This window comes from Oncorhynchus mykiss, chromosome 18 (genome assembly GCF_013265735.2).
Source record: "Oncorhynchus mykiss isolate Arlee chromosome 18, USDA_OmykA_1.1, whole genome shotgun sequence".
Lineage (NCBI taxonomy): Eukaryota > Metazoa > Chordata > Actinopteri > Salmoniformes > Salmonidae > Oncorhynchus > Oncorhynchus mykiss.
In genome coordinates, this window is record NC_048582.1 from 29,465,191 (window position 1) to 29,490,499 (window position 25,309).

Consider the following 25,309-nt stretch of genomic DNA (forward strand, 5'->3'; position numbering starts at 1 on the left):
TAAAATCAAATCTAGAATCGGCTTTCTATTCCGCAACAAAGCCTCCTTCACTCACGCCGCCAAACTTACCCTAGTAAAACTGACTATCCTACCGATCCTCGACTTCGGCGATGTTATCTACAAAATAGCTTCCAATACTCTACTCAGCAAACTGGATGCAGTTTATCACAGTGCCATCCGTTTTGTTACTAAAGCACCTTATACCACCCACCACTGCAACTTGTATGCTCTAGTCGGCTGGCCCTCGCTACATATTCGTCGCCAGACCCACTGGCTCCAGGTCATCTACAAGTCCATGCTAGGTAAAGCTCCGCCTTATCTCAGTTCACTGGTCACGATGGCAACACCCATCCGTAGCACGCGCTCCAGCAGGTGTATCTCACTGATCATCCCTAAAGCCAACACCTCAATTGGCGGCCTTTCGTTCCAGTTCTCTGCTGCCTGTGACTGGAACGAATTGCAAAAATCGCTGAAGTTGGAGACTTATCTCCCTCACCAACTTCAAACATCTGCTATCTGAACAGCTAACCGATCGCTGCAGCTGTACATAGTCTATCGGTAAATAGCCCACCCAATTTTACCTACCTCATCCCCATACTGTTTATATTTATTTACTTTTCTGCTCTTTTGCACACCAATATCTCTACCTGTACATGACCATCTGATCATTTATCACTCCAGTGTTAATCTGCAAAATTGTAATTATCCGCCTACCTCCTCATGCCTTTTGCACACAATGTATGTAGACTCTCTTTTTTTCTACTGTGTTATTGACTTGTTAATTGTTTACTCCATGTGTATCTCTGTGTTGTCTGTTCACACTGCTATGCTTTATCTTGGCCAGGTCGCAGTTGCAAATGAGAACTTGTTCTCAACTAGCCTACCTGGTTAAATAAAGGTGAAATAAAAAAATAAATAAAAACTAGACGTTATAATGAAGTGTTCCAATCACACTGGTTTGAGTGTACACTGCAGGGATCACTGTAGAATGATCAACTGTCGAATGATTACAGCCCTGTGCGCCTATGCCTCAAAGAGTTAACCTCTTCATACGTGAGTTCCGCCCCAGCGCAAGTTTTTTTTATGCACGTGATGTTAGAATGCACTCAACATTTCAAAAGGTGACTGTTACGTAAACAGGACATTTAATCCGCACTGCCCTCAAACCAAGGCTCGCTGCCTGTTTTTATTTATAGGCAGTTTCAACTTGTAAATATCAAACGATTTTCTAACAAGTTTATATTTTCTAAGAACAGTTTGAATTGAGGTGTGTTCTGCCTCCTCATTAATTCACATAAAAGTAGGCCTTTTCACTTTTGCGGACAACTTTTTTGGTGGGGAATTTCTGATCTGGACAAAATTCCCCAAGCACTTCCCAATTGTTTGTGCAGTTCAAGTCTGCAGACATTTGCAAATCCCTCATCAGAACTGGATCTGCACGTCTGGTGCCCGCATCGCAGTCATTGTTGTTTTCATTACTAATAATAATTTTGGAAATGTTTGCGTTTCTATCCAAGTAAGTGCCTTATTACTTTATAATAGTTTCTGCGTGTCGTGTTATGTCGTTTCTAAAGTACTGCAGCTCACTGTATGTATGGAGCATAATATTTTTGTGTATATTCCCTAGAACCGTGGACCGAGGTAATGTTACTCATTTCATAATCTTTATGGTGTTATATTCAATCGTGGTTATGTAGCTAACTATTTTCTTCTATTAGCTCTGTAAAACAATGATAATTGCTTCTGACTCCCAAGTGGCGCAGCGTCACTACAGACACCCTGGTTCGAATCCAGGCTGTATCACAACCGGCCGTGATTGGGAGTCCCATAGCGCGGCACACAATTGGCCTAGCGTTATCTGAGTTTGGCCGGTGTAGGCCGTCATTGTAAATAATAATTTGTTCTCAAATTACTTGCCAGGTTAAATAAATAAAAAATGTATGATTTAGCATAGCTCTGCCCTGCCCCCTTGTGGAGCTCAAAAGTTACTGTTTCCTACTGTTATAATTCAAATTTGTGATTTTGTCAATGCAATAAACTGTATTATTTTTTATAGCAGTGTTTATTATGTAACTTCTTTGTAATATTGTTTTATTGCTATATCCTAATTACTAATAATTCCTCTTTATTCTGTACTTTCAGAAACCACAAACAGTGTTTGCCAATATCATAATTGGAACTGCAGCTGGACATCTTTCGAGCTGAAGATTGAGGCCAGTTTTTGTATGCTAGCGGACACTCCTTAACAGTTTTACTGGATGAAAACACAGCAAGAAAACACACAGGCCAATATGTAATAGATGTCTATTTTATTGCAGTATTGGTGGTGGTTGGTTGAAAAACAACAACAAAAACGTATTTTACTAGAGGGGGGGGGGGGGAGCGGAATATGCATAACCCATATTTCATATTCATGCATTGACTGAACAACAACTGCATTTCCACCCCCCACCTCTAAAGGCTAAGTATCATGGCAGGTCACCTGTCAAGTCACCTGCCAGGTCAATCAGTCAGTAATTACTGTAGATGTGCTCAATGGGGCTTGAGCATATGATACTCTCCAAAGCATGGTGAAATACATAGAGGTGTATCACAAGCTAAACACATGTATTTTGTCAACTTCCTCTGCTTCCTTCTCCTGGTGCCAGACAGGCAGACTTTGCAGTGCCTCCGTGTGCGACTACCTTAAGCAGCAGATTGAGGGACTTTGAAGGGGAAATACCGTTAGTGAGGCGTAGGGGATTGTCTGCAGCAGGACGACCCCAAGTGGATGGGCACTGAACGGTGTGGTGCTCCTCCAGCAGCTCTCTCAGGTTTTCTCTGTACTTTTGGTCGGTAATTACTTTACCTATGAGGGAGTGGGGAGGATGATGGAAGGGAGAGGATGATGAGGCAGTGGGTAGGTGGGTGAGATATTGTCACTATAATTGCATAATTATGTGTATGTGAACTGTACATCCCAATAAAACCTTGTTCATTAATCATCTCACCTGTTAGTTGGCAGTGAACTATGTGGCCATTGGGCAGCAGTGTCGATCAGATGGAAAACTATCTTCTTATACCACTTGGTCGTTTTCCGAGTTCATTCCACAAAGCTGTTTATCATGTCTACCTTATCTACTGCCCCCATTTTGAGGTTATAGTCAAGCACACAGTCTGGTTTGGTGTTTCTCTCTCCCGTCAGGTGGTCCACCCTCCCTGTGGCCGACATGGTTACTGTACGGACGTCTCGTTTGTCATGCCACTTTACTGCCATCTGTTGACCGTTCTCCTGGAACTCCACCACCTCTCTCTGCATCTTCCTGCATCCGAATGCCGGCATCCCCTTCCTGGTCGACCTGACTCTGCCACAGGCCCCTGTGCTGTTGGAGAGCAGATGCTGGAAGAGTGTGGGACTGCTGTACCAATTGTCCACATACAAGGTGTCCCTTGTCGAGATGAGGAGCCACGGACCCGGACACCCCAAGCCTCTCATAATGTTGGATGTCAGTGGTGGACCCTGTGTAAATTATAATGTCTTACACAAATCCTGTTTTCACGTCGCACATGACAAAGAACTTGACCCCAAACCTGTGCCTTTTGGAGGGAATATATTGACGTAACGCCAGCATACCTTTCCATAACATCAGCGACTCATCAATGCATAGGTCCTTGTATGGCAGAAAGACCCAACCAAATGCTGATGTCAGGCTGGTGTGAACATTTCTTATTTTGTATAACGGGTCCTTTAGTTTGGCAGTAGCATTGTTGACGAAATGCAGGCATGCAGCAGAACTAGGAAGAGGTCTTGGGAAAAAAAGGTGGCAAAGAAGGGAATTGCAAACATAGGATCTGTGCTCCAGTATTCTCTTAGGGAGTTCTTCTTTACTATCCCCATGAGAAAGACTGTCACCAGGAAGGTATACATTTCACAAATTATGGTTGTCACCCATTTAGCGAGTTTCCCCATCACTCCTGGCTCTCTTTTCTCCTGTAGCTCCAAGGCATAGCGATTGGTCTCTGCTATGTCTCCCACCAGCTCCTCTGTCAGAAACAACTTGAAGCACTCTGCCTCAGATGGAAATGCCAAGGGGCTTTGCATCCAGACTGGGACTCAACAAAGCCAAACAGCAAGGCCAGGAGGGGTGAAATGGTTGGCGGCCTTCCAGCTACCACAGCTACTCCTGAATTTCCGCATTTGTGAGTTGTCTCCTTTTGAAAGACATTGCTAATGCTACAGCTTAGCTCACTAGCTACATACATAAATAACAACACTGAATGGCTCAGAGAGGGAGTGAGAGGTTACGTGATTGACTGCCGGCACGCGCCATTTGTATCAATAAATCACTATCAGAAAATGTTTTGTTTGGTAATTATTTATGTATTTGCTGTTTTATTCACGTTTTCAAGTACTGTGACAGAACATGCATTCCAATTCTTACATTAGATTGTAAAGAACACATTATGTGTGTAAAATATTTTTCTGAAGTTTGTACTGATTATGATGAGCAAAGCTAATTCTAGCCTTGTGTGGACACATGTTTGTTGACATACAATGTATTTTGGGGTTCACCATCGTCTGTCGGACTAAAGATATTATAACAAAACGAGGCGAGTAAGGGTTCACTCATTTTTCGAGAACTTCCGGAAGTAAATGGTGGGATGTGAACGATGGTAGACGACACACCCCCTTCAACATGCATACTATAAAGAGACCAAACTCATCTTGTCTTCTCTTATTATCTTTGGTTTCTGTGAAAAACAAACAGAAACTACCCATCGTAGGATTACTTTCACTCAATTATTTCGATAAATGTTGATCTCACCCATGATGTGATTAATTATAACTAGTAATTGCTATTAGCTAATTCATATTGTAAGTTTCTGTCAGCTGAGAGTAATAAAAATATGACCGCTTGTGTTATGTCAATCTTTCCTCAGTTGGCGCTAGGACAAATGTGGCCTAGATTTTTTCGGTTTGGATGATTGTGTTATGCTATAGATACTTCTGTGAATGTCTGAACATTGCATCCAAAAATAAACTGCTCGCATTCTGGACATAACTTTGTAAGGACTGTGTTTGTGCAAAATGTTCCTGAAAGAACAGTGTGGCCAGCTCAAATGCTGATTGTTGTGTCATTTGAAAATGGACGTTCTAAATAAGCATTCTAATCAAGTGTTCTAATCACACCGGTTTGATTATATGCTACAGGGACCACTGTAGAATGATCACACAAATGTTTTGGTATGTGTGAAAAAGCTAAATAGGCTACACACCTACGCACGTAAGGTTCTGTATTTATTTTCTTAGTCAACCTTGTGTTCTGTTTCGTTGTGTTCTTGAATGTAGCCCTGTTTCTTTGTGTTCTTGAACATAGCCCTGTCTTTCATTTTTGTTCATTGTTTTCACCTGTGTTAGTTACTCACCTGGTCTAATCAGCTCCTTATTTAGTTCAGTTTATTCTGTTTGTGCCTTTGAGGTATTGTTCGTTTTGACTCTACAAAGCCTTTTCCTAGCTTGTTTGTGAGAACAATTTATAGCCTTCAGTCCTAGTTCTGATTCACCTGCCTGTTTGCCTTCCTGTGTATGACCATTGCCTGCCTGTGACCACAATTCCTGCCTTCTGCGAAGGCAAAATAAACACCTGCTGCGCTCTGCGCGTGAATCTAAACCTTTTTCTCCCTGAGTATTCATTACATGCACATTTTCACAATGACAGAGAAGGAGAAATTCACTTTTTGTGTGTTAAAACAACTGTTCAGATCACCACTGCCACACAGCTTATTTTTCTTTATCCTATTATTTCTCCTTTTCTTTCCTCTCCGTACCCCTCCCAGTTATTTTTTTCCCTTTTCCACTCATTTGCTTTCTTTTCCTTTCTTAAATAAACTTTTTATCTCATCATAGGAGAACAGAGTGAAGTGTCACAGTGTGAGACCTTTGCTTTGACAGCATGCCAAATGCATATGCAACCATTTAGCCTCCTTGGATTCTTCCACAAAATGTCAAAATAGAAGAGAGAGAGATAATAGTGTGGAATGGGCTTTAGGAAATGGGCCATGGTTTTATTTTTCAGAGTCATGGAAGGTGGAATAAAGCTAAGGCCAGCCAAGCATTAGAAAGCAGTTTGATACGGGTGACTGTGTGTGTTAATACAAATATGTGTGTGTGTTGCGTGTGTGCATACTGTATGTGTGTGTGTGTGTAAGAGTGCATATACACTACCGTTAAAAAGTTTGAGGTCACTTAGAAATGTCTTGTTTTTGAAAGAAAAACACATTTTTTGTCCATTAAATGAACATAAATTTGATCAGAAATACAGTGTAGACATTGTTAATGTTGTAAATCACTATTGTCGCTAGAAACGGCAGATTTTTTATGGAATATGTACATTCATCAGCAACCATCACTCCTGTTACAATGGCACATTGTGTTGGCTAGTTCAAATGTATAATTTAAAAGGCTAATTGATCATTAGAAAACACTTTTGAAATTATGTTAGCACAGCTGAAAACTGTTGTTCTCATTAAAGAAGCAATAAAACTGGCCTTCTTTGGACTAGTTGAGCATCTGGAGCATCAGCATTTGTGGGTTCGATTATAGGCTCAAAATGGCCAGAAATAAGGCACTTTCTTCTGAAACTCATCAGTCTATTCTTGTTCTGAGAAATTAAGGCTATTCCATGTGAGAAATTGCCGAGAAACGGAATATCTCGTACACCGCTGTTGTACTACTCCCTTCACAGAACAGCGCAAACTGGCGCTAACCAGAATAGAAAGAGGAGTGGGAGGCCCCGGTGCACAACTGAGCAACTGAGTGCTTTGTTTCTGAGGCTGTAATCGAACCCACAAATATTGATGCTACAGATACTCAACTAGTCCAGAGAAGGCCAGTTTCATAGCTTCTTTAATTAGAACAATATCTACATGTACGCCTATGTAGATATTCCATACAAAAAAATCTGCCCTTTCCAGCTACAACAGTGATTTACAACATTAACCATGCCTACACTGTATTTCTGATCAATTTGATGTTATTTTAATGGACAAAACAATGTGCTTTTCTTTCAAAAACAAGGACATTTCTAAGTGACCCCAAACTTTTGAACGGTAGTGTATGTGCACACATGCATCTGTGTATGCACTCCAGCCTGTGTGTGCTTGCCTGAGTCAGGGTCACATTGTGAGACAGAGGAGGATGGATGGTGTGATTACTGGGGTGTGGAGGATTGTCCTATTCCTCCCCTCGTTCCCTTGCCTTTGGCCTTCAAAGGGCCTGCTGGAGAGTCCCTGACCTTCTCTCCACACACACACTTTCATCTGCTATAGTATAACTACACATCGCTGTCAGCCTCCCAATGAGACAGAGACACACCTGTATGGATATGTTAGATTTGGTTACATCAAATCCTACATCAAATCCTAGATCAATGTGTGTATGTGTATGTGTGTGTGTGTGGGGGGGGGGGGGGGGGGGGGGGTTGTGTGTATGTGTGTGAGAGAGAGAGAGAGAGAGAGTGTGTGTATGTGTGAGAGAGAGAGATTGTGTGTATGTGTGAGAGAGAGGGGGGAGAGAGACTGTGTGTGTGAGAGAGTGAGAGAGAGAGAGAGAGAGAGAGAGAGAGAGAGAGAGAGAGAGAGAGAGGGAGAGGCGGAAAAGGAGAGACTAGGTTAATATGAATGTGTTTGTTTGTGGATGAGTATGTACATTTGTATGAATAGTGTATCTGCAAGCATGTCCATTAGTATGTAGGATCTGAGACATAGTGAATGGCCATGTCCGAATAGTTGTACTAGCATTCTAAATAGTAGGTATTGTTATGCAAATGTTATAGTATGTGACAGGAAATTGAGTATGCTTTAAATGCCAGGATGTCATTATAATTTTGGCATCCAGTAAAATTCACACTATTGAGGAAGAGAAGTGTCTCTACCTAAATGAACAAATGGCGGGATTCAACACAACGCATTAGATGAAGCCTTCGCAATATGGATGAGCCTATTATATTGATATTTGCTTGTACTACATACATTTTTAACTAAACGGTGCAATACAAAATAAAAATAAAAAAATTAACCCCTTTTTCTCCCTGATTTCGTGATATCCAATTGCTATCCAACTACAATCTTGTCTCATCGATGAAACGCCCCAACGGGCTCGGGAGAGGCTAAGGTCGAGTCATGCGTCCTCCAAAAGATGACCTGCCAAACCACACTTCTTAACACCCACCCGCACCAATGTGTTGGAGGAAACACCGCTCAACTGACGACCGAAGTCTGCCTGCAGGCTCCCGGCTCGCCACAAGGAGTCGCTAGAGTGCAATGAGCCATATAAAGCCCCCCAGGCCAAACCATCCCCTGGGCCAATTGTGCGCCGCCCTATGGGACTCCTGGTCATGCCCGGTTGTGACGCAGCCTGGGATCAAACTCGGGTCTGTAGTGACACCTTAAGCACTGCAATGTAGCGCCACTCGGGAGGCTAAATAGTGCATTCTGATTAGTGTTTAGTACGATTAGTTCACAGTGTGTAGTTTAAGTAAGTAACAGGCAAGCCAGATTTTGGACACGTCCTTAGTCCATACTAGTCTCTCCACAGAATAATATACAGTATTTACCCCCATAGTTTCATTGCCAAAAACACTTCAAAGCAGACATAAACAAAGCGGGTGTACTTATTATTTTTAGGCATTGAGTGTGTGTATGTGCATGTCAGCATGAGGACAGAAAATAGAGCATAAGCCTTGTGCGCACACACAGTCAAAGTAATGCGATTGACACTGCTATTTGCTATTACCTTAAGTGGAGGTATGCAACATTATCTACTACCATTAAACTAGAACAAAAATTACTTGTGGTCCGGTGATTGTGTTTTACGAGAGTGCTTTAGAGTAGAAGTGGCCATCTTGAGTCGGTGGTAATTGTGTGGTTGAAAATGCTTGGACCAAATTGGCCTTGTTCAGGAGCACTGGCAGTCCGTAAATACAGTGGCCGTGGCCATGGACTCTACAAGGTGTCGAAAGCGTTCCACAGGGATACTGGCCCATGTTGACTCCAATGCTTTCCACAGTGGCTGGAGGTCCTTTGGGTGGTGGACCATTCTTGATACACACGGGAAACTGATGAGCATGAAAAATCCAGCAGCGTTGCAGTTCTTGACACTTACATTTTTTGTCTTGCCCATTCGCCCTCTGAATGGCAGAACATACACAATCCATGTCTCAATTGTCTTTAACCTGTCTCCTCCCCTTCATCAACACTGATTGAAATGGATTTAACAAGTGGTATTAATCCAAGCTTTCACTTGGAATCACCTGGTCAGTCTATGTCATGGAAAGAGCAGGTGTTCTTAATGTTTTGTACACTCAGTGCATGTAATGTATTGCCATAAAACATATGCAAATAAAGCTAGCAACCCTTAAAATATAAAAAGGTTCTTGGAAGAACCCTTCATAGAACCCTTCATAGAAGGTTCTAGGTAGAACCAATTAGTCCCAATTGGGGAACCTTTTTTGGTGCTAAAAAAAAGGTTCCCCAATTGGGACTAATTGAAAAACCTTATGGTTCTACTAAGCACCTTTTTTTCTAAGAGTGTATGGTTGTATTTAATGGAAATCCTGACATCCAGCTACTCACTGTCTTGTACTTGACAATGTACTCCACGATGGGCATGCCCCCGTCGTCTTGCTTGACAAGGCCCAGCCGGTAGGTCTTTCCCATCCCTCTCTGGCCATGCACTGCCGGAGGGCTGGGCTCACGTATGGGTAAAGTCTGGAAGGACTCCGTGTGACTGAACTCCCCCTGGCCCTTCCCATTGACTGCAGCCACTCGCACTTCGTAGGTGGTGTTGGGCTCTAGGCCTGTCAGCAGTACTATCGCTGTAGGAGGAGAACCAGGGAGAGCGTTAGTGACCACACAATCATGTTGTTGGCTTGTTCACAGACAGACAGAGAGTTAGAGCGAGAGAGATAGAGACAGACAGAGAGACAGACATATAGTCAGACAGACAGAGGTAGAGAGAAGATAAAAGACAGAATAAGAGATAGATTCAAAGAGAAAAATAGAGAAATACAAAGAAACATAGAAAGTCAGAGGGATACAGACAGACAGATTTTTTGACAAGTGGAGTGACAGCGAAATGGATAGCTGCGAGAGTGAAACCTCTCACGCTGTGTGTGTATGTATGTGAGAGACGCCTACCACCTCCCACTCGTCTCTGTTGAATCCCACTAATCCACCCCAGCTCCTCTTTGTTCCACCTGGTAAACAAGCTGGCTTAACACGCTAACAGCATCGGTTAACAGTGCCACAAACACCACTATCAGTCAAAGGGGGGACCGCAGCATACGGTAAAACTAATGCTAGTGCCACAAATCCCCTGTTCCTACCAGGTCCACTCTCTTGTCAATACAGGTGGTGGGACGTACCATAGTGGAGTGCCACAGGGAGATCTGTGTACCTAGCTGTGTTGGGTGAGTATTCCACTGCAGCTGAGCTAACCAGCATTCTTCCTCCCTGCCTCCTTCCATTCATGGCCAGAGAGATAGTATAGAAGGTACAGCTTTAAGGGCTCAATGCCAATATGTGGGAGTGCTGTTTGTGTGGAAACAGTATGAAAACAGTAGTACTCCATTGTTGATTCTCTGGGATCAGTAGATAGTAAAGCTTCAGCATCAATGTTCGGAGTAGTACAACATGTCTTTGGAACTCTTAAACTCTACCGAAATACTATGTGACAACTTCACAGTGTGCAGTGATAAGCAATGATAAGCATCTGTCAATAACATCTTGAACATTTTCAAATTTAATGATGTTGAATATCAGCCTAAAATATTGGCCATCGGCTCCTCAAAAAACGGTATCGACATCGACCCTACAAAATCCATATTGGTCGTTCTCTAACAAAGTCATTAGATCATACAACCACTCCTAAAATAGCAATATATTAATTAGTAGAGCTTAATAACATTTTCCCAGCAGTCAGCTCAAAATCATAGATTTCTTTGTAAATTCTACAATAAAGTAATTTACATAGTTCATCATGCGGAAATTACAAAAGGACATTCATGCCGAGTTAGGTATCCAAGATGGAGTAGCAGTGCAGACGTGGTTTGTCGTCCTCTCGTGTACTTTTTATTTTTCGTCTTTTTTTGTATATATTTCAATTTATTTTCAATCTCTTTTCCATTTTTTTATTAAATATACCTTCCGGTAGCCCAATGTGACACGGATCCGCAATTTTTTAGACCTTATAGCCAAGAACCTCCATCAGAAGCTTGCCACCTAATTAGCTACTAGCTATTTAGCCATTTTTTTTAGCCTGGATAATACTTGCCAGGATCGGACTGTTTTCTCCACTACAACGCCGGATTCCTGCCGTAAACCCTGGACAATTACTCCTGATCATCACAGCTAGCTAGCTGCCACCGAGTGACCCAGCCCCGAGCCAGGCCCACCTCCCGGCCAACTCTGTGATCACCCGGCTACTCAGCCAATGCCTTCCGGACTCTACCCCAACATGGCTAGAATCCACCACTCCGCCGGATCCTTGCCGTAAGCTCTGGACCTGTGCATCGGATCATCGCTGCTACCGAGTGGCTATAATGGCTAATGCCCCTGCCCCGAAGCTAGCACCAGTTAGCCGTGAGCCAGGCGCATCTCCTGGCTAGCAAACAAAATTACTACAACGACAATTACCTCTTTCGCCATCTGGTCTGGACCCTTTGTCGACACGGCGCCCAGCCGTACCACCACGACTGGTTTGCCGACTTAACTCCATCCGCTGTGCCCACAATCGGCCTTCCCCGGATGTCGGAGCAGACGCATCTACGTATCCCGGCCTGCTAACTTTAAAAGCTGTGTCTCCCGTGTGCTAGCGTAGTAACGACTACCCCGCGGCTTCCCTGTTCCATCTATTGCTGTTCACTGGACGTTATGATCACTTGGCTACATAGCTGATGCCTGCTGGACTGTTCATTAATCACGGTACTCCATTTAGTTTATCTGTCGGCCCCAACTCAGGCCCTGTGTGTAGTTAACCGACCCTCTCTGCCCATTCATCGCCATTTTACCTGTTGCTATTGTCTTAGCGGAATAGCTGTTGTCTTACCCGTTGTTGCCTTAACTAGCTCTCCCAATCAACACCTGTGATTGCTTTATGCCTCACTTTATGTCGCTTTATGTCTCTCTCAAATGTCAATATGCCTTGCACACTGTTGTTTAGGATAGTTATTATTGTCTTAGTTTACTGCGGAGCCCCTAGTCCCACTCAACATGCCTCAAATACCTCCTTTGTCCCACCTCCCACACACATGATGACCTCACCCAGCATGACTAGCCCGTCCAGAGATGCAACCTCTCTTATCATCACTCAGTGCCTGGGTTTACCTCCACTGTACACGCACCCCACCATACCCCTGGCTGTACATTATGCCCTGAATCTATTCTACCATTCCCAGAAATCTGCTCCTTTTATTCTCTGTCCCCAACGCACTAGACAACCAGTTTTGGCCTATTTATTGCCTTACCTCCTCACGCCATTTGCACACACTGTATATAGACTTTATTTTTTTCTATTGTGTTATTGACTAAGCTTGTTTATTCCATGTGTAACTCTGTGTTGTTGTTTGAGTCGCACTGCTTTGCTTTATCTTGGCCAGGTTGCAGTTGTAAATGAGAACTTGTTCTCAACTAGCCTACCTGGTTAAATAAAGCTGAAATTAAAAAATAAAATAGGGATTCGCTGAACATGGGTGAAGGTTGTTGTTTTCCAACTTGCGCTGCTGTAAAAGTGCGCTAAGGATAATGGCTGCTTTGCAATTGAATAATGGGGGATCTAAATGCAAAATGAGCTAATTGCTAACATTTTGGCTCTACCAGGGGTTTGACGAGACCTTTAGTGAGCGCCAGTGGCATTCAGATGAACAAATTATGACAACTCATTATACACAGAGCTGTTTTATAGTGTAAAGTGCATCATTACTATTAAGTCCCTGAAGTGGCTCCAAATAATATTTGCAACTGGTAATTAGTTGATTTGGCTATCTCCGTTAACGTGCTCACCTCGAGACAAGGGAGGTGGTGAAACAGGTGGGGGTGGAACACAAGAACTAACACCATTTAACAATTCATACAATATACTTCACAACCTTGATTTCTTACTCACTGTACATCTCGCTCGAATATCTCCCTCTCCCAAATCTCTCTCTTTCTCTCTAAAATCTTATTTTGTTTTTTTTCTCTCCATCTTCTTCATATTTTCTCTTTCATTCTATCCTCTTTAACTCCGTCTGTCTTTCTTTCTGTTCACATTGCCTGTATATGTCACTTTGTTCTCTCTCTATCCCTCAATGCTTCCATGCTTCTCAGCATTCTCAGCGTTCCATCTCACTATTGTAATAGACTCCAAAATGAGGGATATTAGCGATAAGCCCTTCAGGTTTGTCAGACCTGCTTATCGTCGGAGAATTCGTCCTTCTGAGGTGATCTTTTTTTGAAGTCCTCCACATTACTCACACCCACTCCCCTGAGTGCCTCTAAAATCAATTTTGAATTGTGGAGCCAGAGTGGAAAGGGAAAGACAGTTGCTTTTCAGACCTGCTGGTTAGCTGACCCCCCCTCTCTCCCTACCCCTCTCTCTCTCCCTCCCTTTCACAGGCTTTATGACCAGAGCGTAGGAGGCCTCCTGATCTTGTGGAGGCTTGCCGCAGAGAGATGGTTAGCAGCGCGAATCAAGTAGCGACGGCTTCCTGTTCACGCTTGTTTGTCTGGTTCACTGGTTTGACATGTTTGTGTGAGGACAGGGACTAAAGTGCGGAAACAAAGGTTCATCAAGGATGAGGGGTCTTAGTCTGGCTTAGGTGAGCAGGACCTTGCAGTGAAAGAACTAACCTTACGGCAGCTTTTTGTAAAGCATGTACAGTGGGGCAAAAAAGTATTTAGTCAGCCACCAATTGTGCAAGTTCTCCCACTTACAAAAGATGAGAGAGGCCTGTAATTTTCATCATAGGTACACTTCAACTATGACAGACAAAATGAGAGAAAAAAAATCCAGAAAAACCCATTGTAGGATTTTTAATGAATTTATTTGCAAATTATGGTGGAAAATAAGTAATTGGTCAATAACAAAAGTTTATCTCAATACTTTGTTATATATCCTTTGTTGGCAATGACAGAGGTCAAACGTTTTCTGTCTTCACAAAGTGTTCACACACTGTTGCTGGTATTTTGGCCCATTCCTTCATGCAGATCTCCTCTAGAGCAGTTATGTTTTGGGGCTGATGCTGGGCAACACAGACTTTCAACTCCCTCCAAAGATTTTCTATGGGGTTGAGATCTGGAGACTGGCTAGGCCACTCCAGGACCTTGAAATGCTTCTTACGAAGCCACTCCTTCGTTGCCCGGGCGGTGTGTTTGGGATCATTGTCATGCTGAAAGACCCAGCCACGTTTCATCTTCAATGCCCTTGCTGATGGAAGGAGGTTTTCACTCAAAATATCACGATACATGGCCCCATTCATTCTTTCCTTTACACGGATCAGTCGTCCTGGTCCCTTTGCAGAAAAACAGCACCAAAGCATGATGTTTCCACCCCCATGCTTCACAGTAGGTATGGTGTTCTTTGGATGCAATTCAGCATTCGTTGTCCTCCAAACACGACGAGTTGAGTTTTTACCAAAAAGTTATATTTTGGTTTCATCTGACCATATGACATTCTCCCAATCTTCTTCTGGATCATCCAAATGCTCTCTAGCAAACTTCAGACGGGCCTGGACATATACTGGCTTAAGCAGGGGGACACGTCTGGCACTGCAGGATTTGAGTCCCTGGAAGCGTAGTGTGTTACTGATGGTAGGCTTTGTTACTTTGGTCCCAGCTCTCTGCAGGTCATTCACTAGGTCCCCCCGTGTGGTTCTGGGATTTTTGCTCACCGTTCTTGTGATCATTTTGACCCCACGGTGTGAGATATTGCGTGGAGCCCCATATCGAGGGAGATTATCAGTGGTCTTGTATGTTTTCCATTTCCTAATAATTGCTCCCACAGTTGATTTCTTCAAACCAAGCTGCTTACCTATTGCAGATTCAGTCTTCCCAGCCTGGTGCAGGTCTACAATTTTGTTTCTGGTGTCCTTTGACAGCTCTTTGGTTTTGGCCACAGTGGAGTTTGGAGTGTGACTGTTTGAGGTTGTGGACAGGTGTCTTTTATACTGATAACAAGTTCAAACAGGTGCCATTAATACAGGTAACGAGTGGAGGACAGAGGAGCCTCTTAAATAAGAAGTTACAGGTCTGTGAGAGCCAGAAATCATGGTTGTTTGTAGATGACCAAATACTTATTTTCCACCATAATTTGCAAATAAATTCATTAAAAATCCTACAATGTGATTTTCTGGATTTTATTTTTCATTTTGTCTGTCATAGTTGAAGTGTACCTACGATGAAAATTACAGGCCTCTCTCATCTTTTTAAGTGGGAGAACTTGCACAATTGGTGGCTGACTAAATACTTTTTTGCCCCACTGTAAATGTGAGAAAACATGAGCTATGTCGCTATAATGGAGATGGTCCGTACCATTGTTGATGATGATTGTACATTTTTATGACGATAATGACGATGATGATTGATGATGACAAAAATGTAAATTTTGATGTAGATGATGATGATGATGAAAATGATGTCCATTTTGATGTAGATGATGATGATGGCAATGAAAATAACAATGATGATGACATAATGACAGCGACAATGATCAGAATAGGGATAATGAAGATCAAAACAGAGGAAATAGGGGAACATGCTCACTCTGGACGCCATGTGACTTGACGTCTCTCCAGTCCTGCGAGCCCACTTCTTTGTAGTTGACCAGGTAGTGGCCAATGGGTACACCGCCATGTGAGTCGGGTTTCATGAATGTCACCGTGGCGATGCGCTGTGACACGGCCGACAAGCGCACCGAGTACGGGTTCGAGGGCACGTCTACAAAAAAGCAGAGAAATAAGTGTCACACTCATAACCGTCCCCCACTGAAACAACACACATCCAAACATCAGTTCCGCTAACCCTTCAGAAACATTACATTGATGTCTCTATTTGTTTGGAAACATAATATCGTTGGTGTGTCGTTATTGGCAAATGAAAAAACTCTCACAAGTGATACAAAGATGTCGCTATGGCAACTCAGCCTTATTGGGTTTTACAATGCAGAATGCTTTGTGTTAACCCACAGACAGTGTTCAGGCGTAAAAAAAAAAAAAGCCAAGGCCATTATATTTATCAGCGGTTGACTCAATCCCGTTATCACACAAACACTTCCCTTTTATCTGGTGGAGCCACAGGGCTTTGAGCAAATCAAAAGAAACCGTTGCTGTCCTACAGAGCCTCTCTTTTATAAGACCAGGAATACATTAAGTAGAGAGAGGCCTTTCAGCATGGTTGTGGGGCTACACACAATCGGGCACACACATGCACACACGTACAAACACCAGCATAAGCACACACACGTACACACTGATATGCAGCCTGCACGCACACTAGTATAAATGCACGCACGTACGTACGTACGTACGCACACACACACACACACACACACACACACACACACACACACACACACACACACAGGCCATGTGCGCACACACACACACACACTCAAAGGGAAACCATCAACCATATGGATAAAAGCAAAGATTGAGCTATGAATGTGTACGTACGAAGCCTGATTCAACAATTGATTCTGAGAACCCAGCACATACCTTCTAAATAAGTCATACACGTTGCAAAAGTTGCATAGTTACAATGTGTATCTAACGACAAGTTATTATTTACACATAAACTGTATTTCTTTCAATCTCTGTTGCTATATGACACAAAGTTAGAGTGGGAAGGGAGACAAATTGAACTATCTTTGCTAACACTGTGGGTATAGGCAGTTCAAGCCATCAGAGTCAATCCTTAACAGTCTTATAATACTGCATTTTTTACTTGGCACAACCCCATGGTATCTTGAGTAATACATCAAAGACCATATTCCGATGCATCTCAGAGTAGGAGTACTGATCTGATGTAACCTTTTAAGTCATAATGAATAAGAGGGTGGACTTGATCCTACAGTAGTTCAGTACTCTTACTCTGAAAGGCTTTGTGAATTCAGGCCCAAAACTTCTTAACATCAGGGATAATGCATGACTTTTCAACTATGATCTGCCATTTACTTGCATCAGTAACATTCATAATATCATTCAAGTTACATAAGGAGTTGCATAAGCGGGTTAGTGCTGCGACACGGTTTCCATAGGAATGAACTGATCATGAATCAAGTGTTAGCATTTAGAAGGGGTAGTTGGCTTACAGTCTTCTATCTAGAGTTGTTACACTAGAGTTTCCTCTCTCTTTAATGATCAGACTTTGAAGCCGAATCAAACTGATGGGCGGGAGAGTGTGTATGAAGGACCCATTGCTTCACTTCATGGATCCCCAAACCTCTGTTTTAGTCTTTTGGTTTGTTAATCACAATGTGGCGACACTCCATTCATTGCGATAAAGGGAAAGAAATCTGAATCTTAATTGAGCGAAGACTTGTTCACTTTCCTTTAGTGATTGTGTCTGTGTGTGTGACAGAGAGAGAGTTTGTAAAGGTGTCTCTGTGTGTTTGAAATGTGTATTCCGACATGTGTGTGTGCATGTATGTGAAAAATGCATACCTATATGGGTGTGTGTGTGGAAGAATATCTCTTAAAACTACATCGTAAGTCCTTTTTCTCAGAATTCTACTTCTAAGAGGCCCTGTGTTTGAAGTAATTGAATCTGCACTAAAGTGAATTGGACTGTGTTATTTTATATTAGCCTGTTCTATGCACCATAAATTAGGGGGTACTTTAGTAAATAGAGGAAACTACGTTAAATCAGCGAGCACTATTTGAGATTAGGTTAGGTTAAATAGAGGTTGGTGGGTGGTTGTGGGGGGGTTAGTGGATTTACTGCCATGGAAATGGCAAATAAGTAGGTTATCAACAACAAAACAGAGCGAGAGGGGTGCAAAACAGTTGGAAGACACTATCTGGGCAAGCATAAACGCACACACGTACATACAGTACACACAGCAATGCACGTACACACTGATATGCAGCATACACACAAACACACGAGTATAAATGCGCGCGCACACACACACACACACACACACACACAAAGTGAAGTTTGAGCTATGAAGGTCTGTGCACAAAACCAGATTCAACAATTGATTCTCAAACCTTCCAAATAAGTCGTACAAGTTGCTAAAGTTGAATAGTTAGAATGTGTATTATCTCAACATAAACCGTACTTAGGCGGTACTTTAGTAAATAGGGGGAGCTACAGTATGTTAAATCAGTGAGAACCATATGAGATTAGGTTAGGCTAAATAGAGGTTGCGGGGTGGTTATGGGATTTACTGCCATGGTAACAGCAAACAAGGAGGTTATCAACAACAAGAGAGAGAGAGAGGGGTGCAAAACAGTTGGAAGATACTATATGAAGTGGCACTTTGTTGCTTTGGTCAGCACTAGATATTTCATTGAAAGATTGGGGCGATACATGTATTTGGTCAATCATGCCACATGGATGATACACAGTTGGAACTATTTGATTGATGAATGAACTTTGATATGTTGAGGTGCATGGTTTACCCGATTCCATATGTATGATATCAAAAAAGTCCAATGTGCTATAATGAGGGAAGATTGGTTACTTTATGGAGGCCAGCACTTACCTGCCTGGGCCAAGATGAACTCCTGGTATTTCACTCCGATGTTGTTCCGGGCCGTGCAGTTGTAGCGTCCGAAATCCCTGTCGGACACTGGGGTGACCTAGGGACAAACATTTGAGTGAGCACAGAGACCAGAGCTAAGTCAATACAATGACACTGGCATTACACTGAGTGAAGACTTTGGGTCACACTAGTTTAGCCATTATAAAGAATTGTTTCTTTCATTCAACCCTTATTTTACCAGATAAGTTGGCAATGACCTAGGGAAGAGATGCAGAGGAGAGGAAAGGATGATTTTTATTTCTGAAGTTAGATTGTTACCGGTGGGTGCCCTGTTGCTTCCTATACCCACCTCTAGCAGGGACTTGCCGTCGGTCGTGTGGATGCGTGTGGTGGCAGTGCCCTCGGCTGAGATGGTGAGGCGTTCTCTCCTCCACAGCATGGTGGCGGGCGGGTTGGACTTGACATCACAGCTGATGTTTACCGGGTTGCCCTCCCACGAGTAAAAGATGGTTTGGTTGGTCTGGAACTTGGGCATGTCTATCCAAGACACAACATGATTGGTCAGTTAGCTTCCAAGTCATGCTTAACCAGGCAAATAAGAAACAGACAGAAAATCTGAGATGAAAAATCCAGAAGATGGGTTGTTGGATGAGTGAAAAGGGTGTCTCATGAATGCCTCAATACACTCTCGCTAAAGTTAAAAGGAAGCTTAAACTTAATTGAGACACCTCATGCTGGGCGAGAGATCTCCATTACGATACTCTTTCCGAGTGTGTGTGTGTGTCGTTGTGTGTGTGTGTGTGTGTATGAATCTGGGGTGACGAGCTGGATGGGCTCTAATGAACAATCCCCTCACTGCATTGGGGGGCCGCTTGCCATCACTGCTCGATGCTGCATTCATCCAGTAGTCAGTAGAGTGGCATTATGGTCTGTTTTATGCTTGCTCGCAGTATTCCATTAGGGAGATTGATGCTTGGCGCTTTGTCACAAAGGAGGATGTGCCTCTACCTCCTCTCATCCCGCCACAGACTAAATAAATGAGCTAATTAGCTCTGCGGTGACAGTTGGCTTAGCTCCCGCCGCTGCTACGCTCAGTCACACACCTCTTGGGCCCATTTTGTCCATCTACTTTCTGACTGTCATGTGTTGAGGGAGGGCTTGATGGGTCACTGCTCTGAGGGTGTGGCACTGCCAAGGGTGGCATGGGAAAAGTGAGTGCAGTGTCGTCATGCATGCTCACCTCAAAGGGTGCCACTTATAGCAAGTTTGTTAGAAAAGACAGACACCTGGGTCGATATAGTTGCTTATTACAATTGCATCTCTACTTGAGGTGCAGTTATTACATGTGTGTTTCATGCCATTAGCCTTTCACGCAAGTTCCAAATATCTCAAATGGTCGCTCCAACATTAGTTTTTTATGCGTGTGATGTCAGAATCCACTCACTGTTCCAAAATGTGGTTGTTATGCAACAAGACAATTAACCTACGCTGCCCTCAAACCAAGGCATGCTGCCTGCTAATTATCTATAGGCTGTTTTAACTTGTCAACTTTTTTGTATTTTCTAACAAGTTTTATTTTCTAACAACAGATTGAATGGAGGTGTACTACGCCTCATCATTACTTCACATAAGAAGTAGCCCATTTCACTGTTGGTGACAATTTATGTTTGAGACTGAGCCGGACAAACTTCTCTCTTCAACGAGAGCCCAAGCACTTCCCCAGTTTTTCCCCAGATCAAGTATGAAGACATTGCACATCTCTAGGCAAAACAGGTCTTGCACAAACTTTTCCCACCTGGCACAGTTTCTGGCTGGCGCGGGCATTGCCTTCATTGCTGTTTAGTCACAGATAATAACTTTGGACGTGTGCATTCCTATCAAAGTAAGTTCCTTATTTTATGTATATTGTGTTGTCGTTCCTGCTGTAGCATACAATATGTATGTAATGTAATGTATTTACTGTTTTATTCATGTTTTGGAGTACTAGTGACAAATCATGCATTACAACTCTTGCATAGATTTAATGGACACATATGATGTGTACTGATTATGATGAGCTAATGCTAAGCTATTTGCCAGCTATGTGTGCCGCCATGTTTGTTGATATCATACAATGCATTCTGGTTGTCACGTAAGCGTCTGTCAGACCAAAGATGTTGTAAAAAAAAATTAAGTGAGGGCATAGTTCACTCGACTGACTTATGGTGCTTTCAAGATAACTGGGAACTGGGAAAAATACGAGATCAAATCATGACATTAGTGATTTTCAGGTCAGAAAGTTGGAGCTTTATAAAGAGGCCCAATTTCCCAAGTTGGACGACTGTTCAAAACTAGTTTTCCCAAGTCGGAGATAGTTTTTTTCAGACTTCCCAGTTGTCTTGAACGCATTGAAATCGGAAGTCTGAGATTTCTGAGTTCCTAGTTGTTTTGAATGCGGCATCAGATTGTAACTACGGTAACTCATGGTTGCCAGCTCAGACCCCCCTTTCAAGGGGTTTTATTTTTATTTAGCGTATAAACTTCTCCTGTGTTTGCTCCCCATTTATTGATAAATCCCCCATTATAGTAGTATTTCCTGCATCATATCTCCACACAATACCTTCCCCCATTTCTACAGCCCATGGACTTGAAAACCCCTCTAAAATGGTTTCATCCCTGTCTAGCTTTCGCGCTACGGATAGGCTAGGCAGTAGGCTTGTATTTGGGGTGATCATCTGTGTCCTTTGTGATTTGTTAAAAATGGTAAACAACTTGTCAAGTCATGTGCTTCTATTTTTTTCAGGCAATGGGCGCAGCCATCTTTGACTTTGACTATGTTTGTTTGTGTCTTATAATGAATGGCATTCTGGGATTACGGAGTTTTCGCTTGTCAAACAAACAAACATGGCTGCCATCATAAAGTATTTAGCTGCTGTTAGCTTAGCTGACACACAGCTATTTTCTAAACAGTATTACATTTCTCCCTTGTGCTCACCAGAGATGTGGTACATTGTAAACAAATCTAGCTTTTAGGTCGCTAACTTATGTTTTGTTTTTTTGTTAGCGTAACCTGTTATTTAGACTAGTTTATGGAATGAGTTTGGCTGTCGATGTGTTTCGTGTGATGTTTGGATGATGAAGATCACATTTATCTTTTACAATGAAATGTGAAATTGAGAAATAAAGTTGTGAAGACATTTATTTCCCATCAGTACAAAACATTTTTTAGATGCTTTCAGACAAAAATGCTGTTTAGACACGTTTGTTGCATCAGATGTTCTGTTGCTACTGTTTACAATCACATATTTGCAATGGTACACTGCAGGGGCCACTCAACAATGATCACAAATATGTGATTGTGTGCATCAAATGTTTAAAGCACCATTGGATTGAATTGAACTGTGTTCTGAAATGAGATGGTGAGATCTTTAGCTTTAATCTTATTATTAAAGAGTACTTGAGGAAGCAGTTGTTTCACCAGGAAGTGTGTGTGTGTGGGGGGTGGGATAAATAATGCAGCAGGATATCCTCCTACTACTTAGCCTTTCTGGGGGGCAGGCAACTCTGTTGTGATTAATCTAGCATTTGCTAAAAATGGAAAACAGAAACACTGTTTAACAATGGAATATTACAAGTCAGCAGATTTGTGTGTGTGGTTTTGATGCTTTGCTTGTGCAAACAAGTTGTATTGGTTTTAGATGTAATAATGAAGAAGCTTTTTTAAATTCAATTCCATTGTCCTCCAATAGAGAATCTTATCTCTACTTCAGTTTGAGCCTCAATTCATGCACCTTGGTTAAAAAGCGAGGTAGCGGCTGTGCACCATTCCCTTTGTTTGTATACTGTGCAGATGTGCGAACTTGTGTGTGTATACTGTATCTGTGTTAGCATGTGTGTTTTTGTTCTCAAACTGTACTTACACTCTATATCGAGGAACATGCTCTTTTGGTGGCCCCCGATCCTGCTGAGGGCCTCACAGTCAAAACGGCCTAAGTCAGTTAGCTTCACCCCACTGATGGTCAACATGGACTTGCCATGGCGGCCCCGCACGTCCACACGCCCATCCTGGCTCTGTGCAGGCACAAATGCATGCGCACACACACACACACACACACACACACACACACACGCACACACACACACACACACGCACACACAAATGGATCGTGAATGTATTATATACTGTACATCTCATGTGAAGAATTTGCTTTATCCACTCCATCCACACACATACACTTTTTTTTGTTGACCTTTTACTCCATAACAAAATTACACACCTTCAAAACTGTTAAACCCCCCTGACACTCAGTCAAACCAAGTATCTGATGTAAAGTCAGTTTTACGCCTCAGGCTAGGATTAATGTGATTGACTATCAATTGATTTGCAATAATTAGATAGAGAACTGTGAAGACAGATGGTCTCAATTTGATGCCAAGGGTCAATTAGATTGGGAGCAGCAATCATTCCTTGTAATCGTCAATGATAATTAACAAAGACAAACTGGCTCAGCGTGTTCACTTAGAAAGGAGATATTTTGGGTTCTTCAAATACTTTGTGAGTTTGATCAAGCCTGTCTGGTGTGCCAGGTGGGCGGGGTTTGCACTTTTGGGACTAGTCCATTGGTGATTTTAATATTTGAAAGAAAACAAATACTATTTGAACTCAGCTCTGCTAGCTGTGCGTACTCCGTAAGCAGATAGTAACTGCAATTGATTAATCAAGTCCTAGGGTTAGAAACCAGCAGGACTGGGCCCAGTATTCGTAACCCCTGCAGTTCCCATGCCAATTTGGCCCATATATATATCTCTCCACCCTCTGGGACCCATCTCTGTGTCATTTTCCTCCCTTCTCCTTTAGTTTTGAGCCTTGGTGTCTCCTGAGAGCTCGCCCCTGCAGTGTGCAGATGTGGCAGACTCACACTGACTCTGACGCCCACTCTATAGATCTCCCTAAACAATCGATGCATATCCAGCTCCAGCTGTTAATGCCGATTATAATGCCTCAGTCGTATTAGCCCTGACTGTGAAGTCTCTTGCAGTCATTTCAGCTCACACAGTCTCTCGCTACTGCCAGGTTAAAGAGGCCTCCCTTTAAGGAGTGGTAAAGGGTATAATACAGTTGGTTTGATCTCGCGTGAATCGTCACTTGTGTAGATTAAAGTTGGTTTGATCCTATTTTACCTTGAATGTAATTATTTTTAATCAAATTGTGGTTGGCCATGAAAGTGGTGCATTCAGTAGGATGGTCACAGTGTGCTACTGCACATATACAGCAGGTGCCCTCCACAGTCCATTTGAACAATTCAGGAATGGAACTGGACATTGCATTTGGAGTGAATACAGAAAAAGCAAATCTTCCAGAGGAAGAGAATGCTGACTCTGGGCTTTATGCATTCTCTATCGCTCTTGCTCTCTCTCCTAGATGTGGGTTATTTATTCCCAGGTTCCACTGGCTGAGGAAGGGATGCTCTCTCTAGGGAGAAGGGATGTGATGGAGGGAGGAAAGGGAGGAGGGCGAGAGAGAGGGAGGGAGGGACTGAGACACTAGCCTGTTTGATATGCAGTGCAGAGGAGCTGACATGGACAGGAGGCACTGCAGGAGCACACACTCAGACACAGACAGACAGAAGGAGGGAGAAAGAGAGAGAGAATGAGACATCAAGCCCACATAGCAAGAGGAAAAGGGGAGAGATCGGTAGAGAGAGAGAGGTAAAGGTAGGTGGAAGATGAAAGATGGCGAGCAGAGCAGATCAGTGGAAGCCCTCTCCATCTGATGTGAGGAAACTGGACATGCCCTGCTACACCCTGCAATGATCACACATGATCTTAAATAAGATATCTACAAAGCTGAACTCTAAGTAACCCCATGCAAAGTTCTCCGATGGTATTAGTGCTGGCTCTGGATCAGTTAAAACAAGATGCATCATCTTTCCTTATCCTCTTCATTCAGTTAAGATACAGTGGCTGTGGCTGTTGACCTTGGGAGTGTCGTCTCGCTGTAAGACCTTATTAAGCTGTCGTGAATGGGGAGCTGCAGTGGCTCGCTGCTAGTGCTAACATAACCTCGCCAGTGGCATTGAGAAGAGAAAACAGGTAAACAGAAATCCACAATGCTGTGTTACTATGTATCATTGACTTTCAGTCAGCGTACACTGTTTCTCAGCTAGTTTGCTTGGTTTGTATTTGCTTTAATGAGAAATAAATATGCTAGTTGGCTAGCGACATGGCAAAAAGGAGACAAAACAAAACCGACATAAAAGTAGTGGAGTTCCGTTTTATGGTACTGGATAAGAGAATAGAGAGCAGCACGCTGGCTGTGTTTGGATATACAGATTGAAAGAAGCGGCGACTAGCTTTTCACCTAAATGAACATGGCCATCCATCAAGGAAGCAGTATACACAAAGCCCAAGTTTGTTCTTTCCCATATATTCAGGTGTGTTGCTCGGCACTCACATTTCCATAATTTCATTTGCCTCAACGTGCAAAGAAGTATTTACTCTCATTCGGTGCCTTGATTTATCAAGTTGAGCGGATTACGCCAACGCACACATTCATTTATCTCAGCCATTGACCTTTTTCCCGGGGAAAGCAGAAGCCATCTTTGCTAA

At 42.8% G+C, this 25,309-nt stretch overlaps 1 protein-coding gene across 3 annotated transcripts in view; it reads right to left on the minus strand.

Annotated features, from left to right (window-relative positions):
- LOC110495975 (neural cell adhesion molecule 2) overlaps positions 1-25,309 on the minus strand; it is a 427,423-nt gene that overhangs the window by 51,014 nt on the left and 351,100 nt on the right. For all 3 annotated transcript variants that reach the window (XM_021571546.2, XM_021571547.2, XM_021571545.2), the window contains exons 9-13: positions 22,621-22,771; positions 19,071-19,258; positions 18,722-18,818; positions 15,778-15,951; positions 9,613-9,854 (exon numbers count right to left, since the gene is read on the minus strand). In XM_021571546.2, coding sequence (XP_021427221.1) covers positions 9,613-9,854; positions 15,778-15,951; positions 18,722-18,818; positions 19,071-19,258; positions 22,621-22,771 — 852 coding nt within the window. The remainder of the gene's footprint in view (positions 1-9,612; positions 9,855-15,777; positions 15,952-18,721; positions 18,819-19,070; positions 19,259-22,620; positions 22,772-25,309) is intronic.